Source organism: Nannospalax galili, unplaced genomic scaffold (genome assembly GCF_000622305.1).
Source record: "Nannospalax galili isolate Female #2095 unplaced genomic scaffold, S.galili_v1.0 scaffold95, whole genome shotgun sequence".
NCBI lineage: Eukaryota > Metazoa > Chordata > Mammalia > Rodentia > Spalacidae > Nannospalax > Nannospalax galili.
The window spans coordinates 1,352,841-1,368,129 of NW_008342393.1; the positions used below are offsets into that span (position 1 = coordinate 1,352,841).

At 49.1% G+C, this 15,289-nt stretch overlaps 1 protein-coding gene across 1 annotated transcript in view; it reads left to right on the forward strand.

The window, feature by feature from the left end:
* Positions 1 to 6,213, forward strand: part of Dbf4b (DBF4 zinc finger B) — a 24,885-nt gene extending 18,672 nt beyond the window's left edge. The window contains 3 exon segments of the mRNA XM_017799402.1: positions 1,542 to 1,655; positions 5,812 to 5,920; positions 6,103 to 6,213. Coding sequence (XP_017654891.1) covers positions 1,542 to 1,655; positions 5,812 to 5,920; positions 6,103 to 6,213 — 334 coding nt within the window.
* The last annotated feature ends 9,076 nt before the right edge of the window (positions 6,214 to 15,289 follow it).

Here is a 15,289-nt window from a genome sequence, read left to right on the forward strand (position 1 = left end):
GAAGGTCAACACAGAAGAAACATTTCCTCCATGCTTCCAAGTTAAGCCAGCTATGGTCAAGTAGGACCTTTGACTTATCTTCACAAAGATGGAACTGGTAAAATAAAGGAGCCAGGGGCTCCTCCCAAGACCATGTAACCCCTGAGGAACAGATCCTTAAATGTCCTTAAGAGTAAAAATAAATTGGTTTATCTGGGCCAACTGTATGACCTTAAACACCCAAAAGGAAAGTACAACCAAAGATTAAAGGGGCCAATATAATTTTTAAGAGGCCATATGTATAGCTAAAGGCTATATAACAAGCAACAATGCCAGATAGGAGATATCTTCTTTTGAGTTGTTGGCCAGGGTGGGCAAAGGGACTCCCAGATAGTAACCCAGCATAGAACTGGGAAAATGAACAGCAGACCCCAATCTTATTTAAAGGAATATTGACAACCAATTACTGCTAGATAAGGAACAGCTGATCTTCCTAAAACAAAGACCCCTAGATAGGTTGACTAGATTCACCAGATGGACAAGTATTGGGGAACAGCTAGGGGTGACGATCACAGCGGACAGTAGCAGGGATAACAGAGTATAAGGGCTCTAGTGGGGGGAGGGAGGCTATGGAAGGGTACCATCTGGGAAGTGGGTGTATAATTGAATAAGATGGTTTGGGATGTTCTGTGTGATATACACACACACAAATCAAATTTTAAAATGAATTATATTTGAGGAGGAAGCATAAAAATTACATCATGTTAATTAATAGAGGTGATAAACATTACCATTGAAATCTACCCAATGACTTTATAGACATCCACAGGTGCCAAGGATCTGAATACAACCAATTATGACTAGTAATAATCAGATACATACAAATTAGAGATGCATGCGCCAATATCTCAGTGTTAGTAACAAAAACAATGAGTCTTTCTGTGTGTGAACAGTTGTGAAACTCTGTAGAAGTCTCCATTTGTTTCAAGAAGCTTCTTTGATGAGTGGTGTACTGTCTCCTTCTCTGGAAATATAAGGATCCATATTTATAATACAGTAAGAAATTTCATTTGTCTAGAGTTTATAGCCACTTTTGAAAGAGATGTATCTTTGCTCTGGAAACTGTTAATGAGTATGTTAAAGCTGTAATGAAATGCTTCTTTAAAATAAAATAAAATAAAATAAAATAATTCTTGTTTAGGTTCCGCCATGCTTGAATCTTTGAAGGTTGGGGTGGGGTCGAGACACAAGTGGGAAGAAGTGACTCAGGAGTCTGCTGGTCCAGACTTAGCCACTGACTAGCTAAGCTCTTGGGCACATCCCAGACCACCTTTCCTTGCCTGTAAAGTAGAGTATCACCACTCATTCCACTCAAACACATTTAAAAAGTATTTGGGGAGAACATAGTTCCTTGGATCAAGTTAACCTAGGAAGACTGATAAAAGTTGTGGGTTAGACCTTAAAAGATGTCAATATTACAATTGTGGAGAGTTAAAGTAGCACCCCTTCCTTAATCTGTCCCCTTCCCTACTGTAGTCAAAATGAAGTTTTTTGTGTTTCAGGAAGTTTCGTCCTTGCCACCATCAGTTTAAATCCTTTCCTGAAACTTATCTGGGACCCAGAGATGTAAGTCCCTTTGAGGCCCCAAAACTCCTGGGCAGCTCACACCATACCAGGTAGGTCCTTCTGATTCCTGAGTACCAAGGACTGGTCACAAGCCAAAGTCCACTCCCTCAGGGGCCTGCTGGTCAGATTTGGGACTGACAGTCTGTTTGTTCCTTCAACAAGGTCTATTCTGGGAATTTAGCCCAGAGAAGAGACATACTAAGTATTTATTTGGTGGTCTTTAACCCTACTGAAGAATTTGACTTAAGTGTCTAGAGAGCAATAGGCTGTTTTCTCAAACTTAAATCTCTAAGACCACTATCATCAGAGTGCCCTGAGTCCTAATTAAAAATGCAGGTCCCTTGGGGCTGGAGAGATGGGCAGCGGTTAAGAGCACTGACTGCTCTTGCAGAGGCCCCAGGTTCGAATCCCAGCACCCATATGGCGGCTACAAACTGTCTTTAACTCCAGTTCCGGGAGAACCCAAAGCCCTCTTCTGACCTCTGCGGCATTGCACAACACGGATGCACTCACATACATGCAAGCAATACACTCATACACATAAAATAATAAATAAAAAATATTTTAAAAATGCAGATCCCAGCAGGGCATGATAGCACCTACCTTTAATCCCAACACTGAAGACGCAGAGGCAGGCAGATGTCTATCTAAGCTCTGGGCCAACCTGGTCTACATAGTGAGTTCCAGTTAAGGCTGCATAGTGAGATCTTGTCTCAAAAAGAAAGAAAGGAAAGCAGGTCCCAGAGGCAGATGGCTCAGTTGGGTAAGAACACGTGCTGGATGAGCATGAGATGTGAGTTTGAATCCCCAGCACCCATATGAAAAACCAGGCATGACTGTACATGCCTATAACCACAGTGCTGGTGGAGGGGAGAGGCGGATCACCAGGGCTTCCAGACTGCCAGCTTAGCTCCAGGTTCAGCAACAGACTGTCAGAAGGGAATGAGATGAGTCATAGAGCAGGACACCCAATGTCCTCCTCTGGCCTCCTTGTGTGCACCCAACAGACAACACAGACACATACAAAGCAGCCCCCCATTTTAAAATAAATAAATACAGGTTTCTCCAGGACTGGAGAGATGGCTTAGCAGTTAAGAGCACTGGCTGCTCTTGCAGAGAACCTGGGTTCAATTCCCAGTACCCACATGACAGCTCACAACCATTCATAACTCCAGTTTCAGGAGAGCCAATGCTCTCTTCCGGCCTCCATGAGCACCACATGCAGGTGACACACTTCATTTACATACACGCAGGCAAAACTCTCAAGCACATAAAATAATAATTTTTTTAACTGAACAACAACAAAAACCAAGAGGTGAGGACTGGGATGTAGCCCACTAGTAGAACACTAACCTATTATAAACAAAGCTCTGGGTTTGAACCCCAGCATCATGGAAACACACACAAAGAATCCCTGATGTTAGAACCCCAAAAGATACATTCTTACTAGCTTGCAGGTGATTCCAGTGTACATCAAAACTTGAGAGTTGTCAGATTAAAAATGAGGAATAATGGGCTGGAGAGACGGCTCAGCAGTTAAGAACACTGGTTGTTCTTGCAGAAGACCCAGGTTCGAATCCCAGCACCCACATGGCAGCTAACAACTGTCTGTAACTCCAGTCCCAGGGGATCCAACAGCCTCTTCAGACCTCCAAGGGTGCACTTACCTACCTGCAGGCAATACACACATACACATAAAATAAAAGTAATAATTTTTTTTAAATGAGGAATAACTAAGGGAGAGGGGGACTTGCTATACTGTGCAGCCACAGCAACTTACAGGCTTGTTAATGTTCCTACTCTGCATGAGAATTTGAAGCTTCACTAACCAAAGTAGAGAAGGAATTCGGTTGAGGTGATGGATTGGATGTCCTCTCAGAACCTGAGTATTGGGGTTACAGGCCATGCCTCCCGTCTTGGACCCTTTCTAAGTTCTGAGTCTCAGGGTTAGTTCCTGCAGCAGAGCAGAACAAGGAAGACTCAGCCCACGAGTCTTTGAAAGCCAGGAGCCTGTGGGCTCCATCAGCAGATGGAAACTATGGGTCAGGAAATAATGGGGGAGAGGGAAGAAAAGAAGATGGAGCGGGTACCAAGGAGACAACAGCTGAGGTGAAGGCCCAAATACCCTCATTCCTTTCCTAGAAGGTACCAGACAGCAGGTGGCCTAGGGGAGCTGGGCCTGGGATGGCCTGAGACTACAGCCAAGAAGTGGTAAAGGAAAAAAGGAAGCCCTGCATCTGCATGTGAGGAGCCTGGCAGGGAACTGACCCAAGTCAAGGTTCTCTGTATTTTCTCTCTCTCCTCTCTCCTCTCTCTCTCTCTCTCTCTCTCTCTCTGACTGTGTCTCTCTGTATGTGTATGTGCATGTGTATGTAGATGTGTTGAAAGAAATGGTCATTTTTCACATTTTAAAAATTGTTAAACTAGGCATGGCGCAGCACCTGTAACCCTAGCACTCCTGAAGCTGGAGCAGGAAGAGTGCGGGCTGTGTAATGGTGCTCCTGCTCGCTCTTTCTCCCTTCTTCCACATAAGTGTGTGTGTGTGTGTGTGTGTGTGTGTGTGTGTGTGTGTGTGTACATAAACACATACTCACTCAAAAAAATAAAGGGAAAATAAGCAGAACTACAAACTGACATTTTCTAGGACAGAGAACATAGCATTCCATCACCATTCAAAGCGTGGTGACTCCTGGCACTGGAAAGGCTTAAAGTACAAGTCCATATTCCTCTCCTTGCTGCAGCCTCCAGTCCTGCACGGTGCACACATCTCTGTTTTCTTGCTGCCACACCGGGGCGAGTGTTACCCAATGTGCTGGCTCTTGTTTTTCCCCTAATATACCTTAAATAATTTCCAACTGCTACTAAAAGGCATTCTTATTCCCTTTTTTTTTTTTTTTTTTTGGCTATAGAATATGGCATTGCCTGGATCGGCTGCACTTTAACAAATTTCTTGCTGATAGAGACACAGATTAGCTGCAGCGAATTAAGTGTCTACAATAAATTTGCAGTTGTGGAATAAAGTCCTAAATTAGGAATGGTAGGTCAGAGAATATCTGCATTGATCATTTTCATCAGTGTGACCAAATTGTGTTCTGTTTACACTCCCCTCCCCACTCACTGTCTCTACACATCCCCTTGCTAAACACTGTATACTCTCAGACCTGTTGGCCTCTGCCAATCTGATAAATTGGAAACTGTATCAATATAATTAAATCTTCATTTTTTTCTTATAATGAATGAATGGTGTTAAACAGGGTCTTATGTTTGATCATTTGAATTTCCGGGTGAACCTTCTTCATATCATAGGCTCATCTTACTGATTTTGAAGGGGCCCTCCATATATTAGGGAACTGAGCCTTTTATTATGAACTTGTAACATTAAAAAAAAAAATCAGTGGCTTCTCTTAACCGTGCTTATGGATTTTGCCACGTATACATCTTGTATATAGTTGAATTTACCAGCTTTTCTGTGTTTCCTGGAGTTTGTGTTGTACTTAGAAAGTCCTTAAAAGGGAATGTTTTGGAGTTGTTGAATTTGGTAGGACAGCCAAACAGTGATGCCCTTTAAGCTATTTGCAAGACAGAAATTCCAGTGAGAAGTTTGTGGAAGAGAGTTTAGTTTAGTTTAGTTCTGAGACAGGATCTCACTTTTTTAGACCAGACTAGCCTCGAACTCCCGATCTTCCTGCCGTTAGCCTCCTGAGTGCAGGTATTACAGGTGTGAACCATCACCCCAGGTTTTAAGGACTAGAGATTCGGAAGTCTTTGGTGAAAAGTGGCAGCTTCACGTGAGAGGAACAAGCTAACATGAGCGAGGGGCCATTCTAAGTGGAGGAAGTTGAGAGCAGAACAAGCAGTTCTCAAGAGCTTCCCCCTTCATTTTGCAGATCAGAGCAATGTGGATGGGGGAATTCCTTACCAGGGATTCTGGGCAGAGTCATCATCACTCACTGTTACCTGAGGTTTAAGATATACCAGTACAGCAAGCAGATAAGACAAGTTGCCCACAGGGAGGCTTGTTGTTGCTTCTCCTGTCCCCACCCCCCATTGATGCAAATGTAGGGCAGGCTGTTCACTGTGCCTGCCTGCCCCCCTTGGCCATCTTGGTCTCTCCCCTCCCTGGTCTGTACTCCAGGTCCTAAGCATCAGCCCTTCCTCTGAGAGCCCCAGCAGTGACCACTTGTCCCCACTCTCTACCCTCCCCAGAGAACACAAGGACCCAGAGCCAGGCCTGCAGTCTGCTTCACACACCATGCCAGGCAGGAAGAAGGGGTACTATGAGTGCTGTCAAGAGGCCTTTGCAGAGATTCATGTGGTGAGCTCCTTCCCTGCTAGGCAGCCACTCCCCAGACTGTTTTGAGGGAGCCTGACTTGCCAAGGATGAGCCCTGCCTGCCCCAGTCTCCTCTGGCGTGTCCTCCAGTGCCAGAGGCCAGTTTGGGATCTCTGCTTATCCCACCCTAGCTTTATCAAAAGCCCTGTGCCTCTTCCTAGGCAGCATCTTCAGAGTTCCCAGCACCAGAGCTTTGCCCTAGAAGACCACCCGAATGCTGAAGTCGATTGGATCATTGTCTAGCTCAGCCATAACTTTGCAGCCATCCCCTCTTAGGCCGCCTGCTTTCCTCTCCAGACAAGAGGGACCCTGAGGTTGACAGCAGTAGGAACCAGTCTGTACCATTTTCTTCTTTCCTTCCCACCATCTTCTGCCCAGTTGGTTTTAGGAGTAGCCATTGACATGATAGAGAGTAATCACCTTTGTCCAACTAAAAGGGAGGTACATAGTCCCTCGGTCCCTCCAAGATAAGTGACAAGCAAGGTCTTTCTCCCTTCCTGCAAGTTACCCCAGAAAAGACTGCATGGGGCCTTCTGAACCCAGGTTTCTCCTGCCCCTGCCTCTCAGAGACAAACACTGTCCCACTTGAGGCTAGGCTGTAGCTTCATCTATTCCCCACATTACTACCTCTGGGTTCAGCTTGGACAACAGACTCTATGTTGCTTTCTGCAGGCTCTAACCCATTCTATGGCCAACCCCAACCAGAGGCCTTAGAGCCAAGAGAGGCACATGCAGTACCAGTTGCCCCTAGTATCAGACCAGAGTGGACAGTTCTCTTCAGCATGCTAAAACCTAGCTGGTGTCACATCACACAAGCCACCTTGTTTGTCCTCAGCCCTAACCCAGGGAACTTCCTTCTTGTTGTGGGCCCTGGAGTTGAGGCCTGCAGATCACTGGGTGTGTTTCTGTCTCTATAGACAGTCCAGTTCCTTGGCTTCTGATTATCACCTGCTCTATTGAGACTCCACCCTGTAGGCAGCCTTCCCCTCCTGGGGCAGCATCTCCTGGGATGGGGAAAGAAGGTGGTGGCCAGGCCCCAGGTACCCTGGAGCAGAATGGGAGGGATAGTGGACAGCACAAACATACCAACTGAACCTGTAGGGGCTGGTGAGGTACCAGGACCAGAAGCTTTCGGGAGTTGGAGGGATCAAGTGACGTGTTTATGGACCCCCCAAGGATACCAGTATCCAAGAACCCTACTTGCCAGTGCCTTCTAACCAACTTTGCTTTTATGGACCTGTCTTCTGACCCATACCTGACACTTCCTGGCCACAAGAGGAAGGTTCAGTTCTCCGGGGGCAATGCTGAGAAGAAACCAGGGGCCTTCTGGCCACATACCTCACTTTTTGTCCCAAGAAACCCTAGTCCCTGCAGTGCCAAGACAACTGGCAGGCATGGTCTCTCCCTTCGCCTCCAGGCCATGAGTCTGGACTTGTAGCCTCCCTCCTGCCCTTGGCCCACCTGCAGAGCTACCTTTCCCTTCCAGACTCCTTTCCCTGGCAGCCTTCAGACAGACCAGCAGTTTCAGACCATACATCCCTGAGGCCTGTGGTTAAACTGGCCCCTAGAATCTGAGGATTCTGAGTGTGCAGCCTCTGGCCCTGTTCTCCAACAGGCTGAAGAGCTCCCTAGCTGCCCCACAGCCTTGGGCCAGCTGTCAGCCGACTGGTACTCAACAGGTGGGGGGCCCACAGAGAACCAGCCCCCCTTGTCTGCACTTTCTGCCAGATGATGCAAGAACCCATCACTCCCAAAGACTATGGGGCTCCCAACCTCTCCAAATGTTCTGTATCCCTTTCCCTGCCAAGCCCAGCCCCTGTTCCCCTGCTCAGTGCTGGCCAAGAGCTGCTCCTATGAGGGCCAGGGTGGCTCTACTTGTCAGGAACAGATAACTCCTAACTTCAGGGCCATAGGTCCATGCCATACCCATGCTTGGTGCTGCCCACTGACCAGGGCTGGCTGGGACAGCAGGAGGAGCAGAGCCTAGGACCACCCCAAGAGAGCCAGGAGTCCCAGACCTACCTAGCCTTTTGGGTACAAGAAGCTCAGCTTTACAGTGTCAATAGATTTCTAATCTGCTGGGTCTTTGACCAAGAAATTCTGGGCTGCTGATATCCTCTCCTCCCCTATCTCCAGCTATGATCCAGACAAGTCTATAGTGGCTTGCCCAGCGGTGGGCAACCAACAGAGACAAGGTTGGAATGGGAGGGACCACAAAGAGGCTAGAGTAATAGATGCCTAGCCTAGCTTCCTGCTGCCTCTGCACCCCTCACCCTCCACCTCCCACCAAGCACTTGCCTGCTTTCAGAGCCAAGGGTTAGTTGTTGGTGTTGCCCACCCCCACCGCAGCCTCTTTTCTCACAAGCATGTGGTCTCTCCTGCTTTCTGAAATGCCTGTTTATGTCCCTTCCCCCACCCCCACCTCCACACTCACACACAGATCCTCAGGAACATATGAAGCAGAGGAGGGGCTTGGGCTACAGTACAGCGTCCCTCCTCCATGCACTTAGTGAGGCCTAGCGCTGACCTTTCCCCTGAGCCTGAGATGAGGCCAGAGCCCTCTCTGGGGAGCCCTCTCAGCTCTTCCCTGTGCCTCAGCTGGAGCTGCTCATCCAGAGTGCTGCTGTTGCAGGGTCAGTGTCTCACCTGCCAACTTGTGCATCACCCTCTTCCCTCCCTCCTTCCCCAAGGACCTCCTCCCATTTCTTACAGCCAAGCCATTAATCTGAAGACAGAAATGGGTTTGCTATCGATTCTTTGGCCACTTTTTTTTTATTACAATTTGTACTGTGGTTCTTCTCACCTTCCTCTGCCTCTGTGTGTTTCTCTTTAAATGTTGAAGCTGCCAGAAGCCGGGTGCTATTCTATCTCAGAGGAAGAAAGGGGGGCCTAGCTGTGGGTGAGGACCTGAGTTGTTAGTTTGAAAATAGAGCAACTGTGTGTGTGTACCACGCTCCTCAGAGGTCATTTGACCTTTTTATACCATTTTTGATAAGTTTCACAATCTTGATTCAGGACATGTCAATAAACTTGTTAATAACCTATAGCAAACAGATGGGGCTAGAGTGCAATGTGTTGGTCCCCAATCTTCCCTCCAGTAACCCAAGACACAGGTTAAGGCCCAGAAACTGGAGAGTAGGATGGGCTCCTGCAAAGGGAGGATGTGTGAGTGCCACACTCACTTGGGACCAAGGGGAATCAGGGCATCTGTCCCCTCATCCCTGTCCTATCTGGTACTCTTAGCTCTGCTGTCCAGCAAGTAGTCACTATAGGGAATGCTTGTCACCCACTGTCAAGAAAACTCTTGTTCAATAGGCATTCTTACCCAGGGCCCTCTCTTCCCCAGGACCCAGGCAGTGGCTTACTTCTGGAATCTTCAGAGGACATACCTTTGTTTTCATAGTACATGGGAAGACCTGTTCCCTGCCACTTTCCCTGGGGTAGCACCCCTGCGGAGGAGGAAGAATTTCCTCATGCCTTCCTCAGACCTCACCAATACTTTTATATACTACACACTAAGAGCCTGTGGCACCAGGTACTACCCTTATCACCCTTGCTAAGACCCATCCCTACCTCACATCTGGTTCATGAGGCCAAAATCTCAGTACTGCGACCTCTAGTCACTTGTCTGTTCCAGTGTCTAGCTACTGATTTAGGTTAGAGAGGACCTCCAAACACATGAGACCTGCCCAGGACAGGTGGTGCCTAACACAAGTCAGGCCCCTCTGTGGCTCCTTCCACCTAAGGACTGTTCATATCTCCTCAAGTCCACTTCCACAGCTCCTCCCCAGCACATGAGCTTGACTCACTCTCACTGCTCCTTATCCAGCTGACATCCCCCTTCATCACCGTACAGCCTTTGTTTCTCATTGAGAAGAGCAGTATTGTTCCCCTCCAAGTCTTGCCAGCATTGTGCCCTCCAGCCTACCTGGCATCCCTGTCGGTTTCCTTCTCAGACCTGCCACCTCTCCTTTGCTGGCAAACTCGATGCTCTCCTGTCCTGGAAGTGGATTCAGCAGCTCAAAGAAGACTTCCTCCTGTTCTCTAGCCACTTCCTGAATCCTCCAGATCTTCCCCTTCCTCTTCTGAACTTCAGATGGCTCTGCCTGCTACATTCCACTGAGATTTATTCCAAGGTCATCTGAAAGGCCAATGACTAAAGTCAGGTGCCACCCCCCCCTCCCCATTCCTGACCATTGCTCATTCGCTTGTCCATTCTGCACAAGCCTCAGCTGCTCTGTCAGCTTCTAGACTCCGAAGAATCCTTCAGCCCTAACTTCTCCCCAGGCCCATTCTGGAATGCCTGTTCTTTCCTCACTGGTCCTTTCATTTCTGCAGATGTGACCTGCATTGGTGGTTCCACCCAACACCACTTTTTTAATGCATATGTGCATGTGTCTTTTACCTTCAGTCTCCTGATCATCCTACACTGTCCACTCTACCCACCTGCATCCACCCTTAGTTCTTCAATCTCCCTCACCTTGCCTCTAGCCCCCACCCAGCCTAGTGAGGCCCTTGTCTTAGCACCACGATCTGTTTGGCCTCTGTGGCTGCCCTTTCTCATCCTAGGATGCCCATTCTTTTTATTTTCCCCTGTGGTGCTAGAAACTGAACCCAGGGCCTCTCACATGTTCTTGGCAAGAACTCTACCATTAGCTGCCCCAGCCCTGGAATGCCCATTCTTCAAGTCACAGTTTCCATGTTGCCCATCTACACAGACCTAAGTTCAAGTCCAGGTTTTGCTACTTAACTCCATAAGCGTTGGCAATCTCCTGAAATCAGAATCTGAAAAATGAAGGTAATAGTAGTTCTTACCCCACTAGGAAATAACAAATATTAAACTGGATGTGTGTGAGGTGCTTAGCACAGAACTTGGCACATTGTCTGAACAAACTAGCATAAACTCCCAGCAGTGTGCTCTCCTTCTAAGCACTTAAATTGAGCTTATTTCCACTAATCTCCCTTGCCCTCTACCTATATCCTTATCCATAGTATAAATTGTGGATGAAGGGCTGGGGATGTAGTTCAGTTGTTATAGTGCTTGTCTAGCAGGCACAAAGCCCTGGGTTCAGCCCCTAGCTCTGCATAAACCAGGAGTGGTGGTACATGCCTGTAAATCCCTCACTCAGGGGGTGGAGGTTCAAGGTCAGCCTAAGCTACATATCAAGTTTGAGGCCAGTAGAATACTTGAGATCCTGTCTCAAAAAAAAAAGGGGGGGGGGACATGGTGGCTCACACCTTTAATCTCAGCACTCTGGAGAGAGAGGCAGATGAATCTTATGTGCAATCAAGGCCAACCTGATCTACATAGTCAGTTCCAGGCTAGCTGGGGCTACAGGGAGACCATCTCAAGAACTGGAGAGATGGCTCAGCAGTTAAGAGCCCTGGCTGCTCTTGCTAAGGACCCAGGTTTGGTTCCCAGAACGTGGTGACTAACAATTACCTGTAACTCCAGTTCCAGGGAATCCAATGCAGCATTGTACATGTGATTCACTTATATACATACAGGCAAAACATATATACATAAAATAAAAATAAATTTTAAAATTCTAAATAAAATACAAATAACTTTGTTGGTAAAGCTGTTAAGGGGCATTGGCACTTATCCCCAGGCTCTCCCAAAGCTAGCTCTCCAGTCTCCAGAAGATCCCTGAGTGGGAGAGGAGGGGCAGTTGGTCCCTTGACACTGTGACTTCTATGTCCCACAAGTCCCTCAAGCCTGTGTGCCTGAAATCCTGGTACCCCAAGGGCATTTAGTTTCTCCCTTGGCAAGTTTCTCCCTTGGCAAGGCCTGAGAGCTGCAAGAATTTCAGGAAGGCCACTAGAACCAGTAGGAGCAGGAGGACTATTCAGATGAGGCCAGCAGCTTGCCCTGGGAAGGGTCTAAGATGAAGCAGGATGAACTTCCTGTCCAAGCGCTACAGCACTTCCTCAGCAGCATGTCATCCTAGTCACATGTGCTGGTTATAAAGAGGGCCCTGAGGGCCCTTAAAAAAGCCCTGGGAGCTCACTCAGGATGACAGAACCCCATTGTATACCAGGCACTGCTGTAAACACATGAAGCTCAGCTGCTTGTTTATCCCTCTCTGCAGCCTGTGAGAAGAGGGGCCACCCTCAGAGAGGCAGAAAATTTGCTCAGGTCAAATACACAGTAAATGGGAGAACTGGGGTTGGGACCCCAATCTGGAGCCTCAGGGCCCATTATCCACTGCACCATCCTAGTCCCTTCCAGGCCTGGTCTATGCTGTAGGTTCAGGCTGGGCACCTGGCCTGCATGGCGCCACTGGCAACAATCCCTGTATCCCTGTCCATCACACTTTCCAGGATGCCCTCCCTTACCTGAAGTATCCAAGCCAAGGCAAGGTCTGGTCCCTACATCACCCCAGCTTGGCTCTATATGTATGTGCATATATATATATATATATATATATATATATATATATGGCTGGAGAGATGGCGCAGCTGTTCAGAACACAGAGGGGAAGAATTGGTTGAAGGACAGAAGAGCCTTAGAGAGAAAGGGCCTCAGGCCTCCTGGTATAAAGGGCTCCTGAGGGAAAGTAAAACTCAACATCTGATGAGGGCTGTATAGCAATGACCATTAAGTGTGGCATTAAGACAGAAAACAGCCTCCTGGGATGGGCAGAGAAACCATAGCAGCAGGCTATAGCTGTGGCGGTGGTATGGGGGCTCTATAGGCAATCCTCTGGAGGGAGACAGGCTTGCCCCAAAGGAAAAAACAGCTTAAGTTATTGTCAAGAGCTTGTCTGATGAGGGAGACAGTCATTCTTATGAGTTCCCCAACTGGAGGGCTACCAGTTTGAGGACAGATAGCTCCTGACCATGGAAGAGAAGGTAGGGGAAGGAAACTGAAGTAAGTCTCCTGGTTGGCCAGGCACCTTGTAGCAGAGTTGAAGATGGGAGGTAGAACCTCAGGCTGGGAAGTGAGATGTGATCAAAGGACAGTCAAGACGTCCAGCTGGGTCTGCACAGAGCCAGGAACCGAGAAAAATAAGTGGCTGTTAGGGACCAAGGAACCATGTTATTAAGCCCCAACTGGCTCAGAGTACCACCAAAAAAAAAAAAAAAAAGTCATGCAGGGACTGGAGTGATGGCTCAGCTGTTAAGAACACTGGAAGCTCTTGCAGAGGGCCCAGGTTCCAGGTTCAGTTCCCAACATCCACATGGTGGCCCACAACCTTCTGTAACTCTAGTTCCAGGGGACCTGATGCCTTCTTCTGGCCTCTGTGAGCACCACACATATGTGGTACACTTACATACATGCAGGCAAAACACTCATGCACATTAAATTTTTTTAAAAATTTAAGTCACTCAGAGTACATTAGTTCACCCCAGAGAAAGCCAAAGATACCACAGCCACAGATGTAGCCAAAGTCTGCCCTGGTTGAAGTATTGGACTTTGGATTTTGGCTCCCTGTGTGGTTCTAGACATATGGAGGGACCTAGATTCCAGCCTCAAAGTTTATGAGGACAAGACCCACCTAGCCTGTGTGAAGGCATCCTAATCAGGGCTTGCCAGTATGCCCTGGGATGGGACATAGCATGGTGGAAAGAGCAGACACTCTGGGGTTTGGGATGCCAAGTAGCTTAGAGGTTTAGGAATTGGATGTCCCCTTGGGTCCTACGTAGAGGTAGAGGTGGGGACAGGACTGAGCAGAGAGGAATGGAGCCCTGAGACGTGAGACTTGCCTCTCATTGAGCACCTGGGGGAAGGTGGGATGTTCCTGTAGCTTCCTAGAGCCTCAGTTCCCTATCTGTAAAAGGCGGAGCACAATCTCACCATCCTTGGAAACAGCTTCCAAGGAATACCACCTGGTAGGCCCTCATCCCAGACACCCTGCTGCCCCAGCATCCTGGTTTTTCAAGATGTTTCCAGAGTGAGGGAAGGTTCTGTTCAGCTTTGCTGAGCATCTGGGGCTGGAGTGGCAGGTGGTTGGGGGGTGGGGGTGGGAGTCACCTTGTTCCCAGCATTTATGTCAGCGCCTCCTGAGAAATTGCCTTCTCACCTCTCCTGGGTCTAAAATAGAGCTGGGGCTGGGGGGAGTGTTGTCACAAGCTAGAGGCAGCTCCCTGGTCCCCAGCAGAGGCCCTTGGAGAGCAGAGGACCCAGGAAGGGGTGTTCCTGCCTCTACTCTGATTCCTCAATGACCTGTGGTCCCCAAGTGTTGCTGTAAAAATTGTCTTGCCTTGGGAGGTCAGAATGAGGCCTCAGCAGCAGCCACACTCCCATACTCAGTCCCCAGATAGGCATCACCAAGTCAGAGCCAGGGATCTGTGTCATGCTCCACACACTTCTGGCCATCAGGTATTGGGTTCTTAGGATCCCTCCCAGAGGTCAAAGATACCAGCCCATGGCATTGGATCCATCTTGTTCAAGAATCCCAGCAACTGGGTCGAAGGGCACAACTGGGGCAGCTAGGCTTCAGGGCACCGCTGGGGAGGTAGGTTGGGAGGTCAAGTATTTTTCAGACAGGGCAGTCTAATCTAACCAGAGGCGGCGGCTAGGGGGGCTCCAGAGGTGTCTTCTGCTCCTTAAAGATTTACACAGGCACGGCAGGGACAGAAATGGAGCATGCTAACCGCATATAAACGACCTGGGCAGTTTGTGGTTTTGCTTAGAGGAAGGATTGGAACGCCCCACCTGAAGAACTCCAGTCCAGAGAAGGAGGCAGGGCATCTTCGCTCAGGAGAAGCGGCCTCGGAAGTGGGTTTGGATGGAGTGTGTGGGAAGACTGCAGTGACCAGCTCTGCTGCAGATGATCTAGAGGTCCCGGAGGAGGCACTAAGAGCAGAGTGTTGCCAAAGGACCTCTGTCCCCCAAGCCACCTCTTCTCTTCCCAAAAGTCTCAGCAGGGTCGCAGAGGCTGGGGTACCCCGGCTCAAGAGCACAACGCCCTGGGGGTGAGCCTAGCCCAGCAACCATTCCCCTGCTCCCAGTCCCTAGTCAGGGCATCATCGAGTCAAAGTCGGGGGACCCTCTTTCACCCTGCTCCCCTCCCCCTACCAGTCTACGGGTCGTCTGATCATTAAGCAAAGGGGTGGCCACCGTAAGAGGACCCGTGCGCCCAGGGCCGTGCACCTGCTGAGCAGACCACCGAGGTGCAGGGAAGGGGTTCCCCAGGCGGCTCCTCTTTTGTCTTCCGCCAGCCTTGGCCCGGGCCAGCGGGGCTGGGGGGTGGGGGGCGGGCCCAAGGCTCACGTGCTCGCCGCTCCGCTCTTAACCCTGCCCAGCCGCCCCGCCGGGATGGCCGCGGCCAGAGAGCACTGAGCCCGGAGCCGCCCGCCGCCCACCTCGCGACCCCCTGCGCGGCCGGCGCCCCAGCCCGGCTCG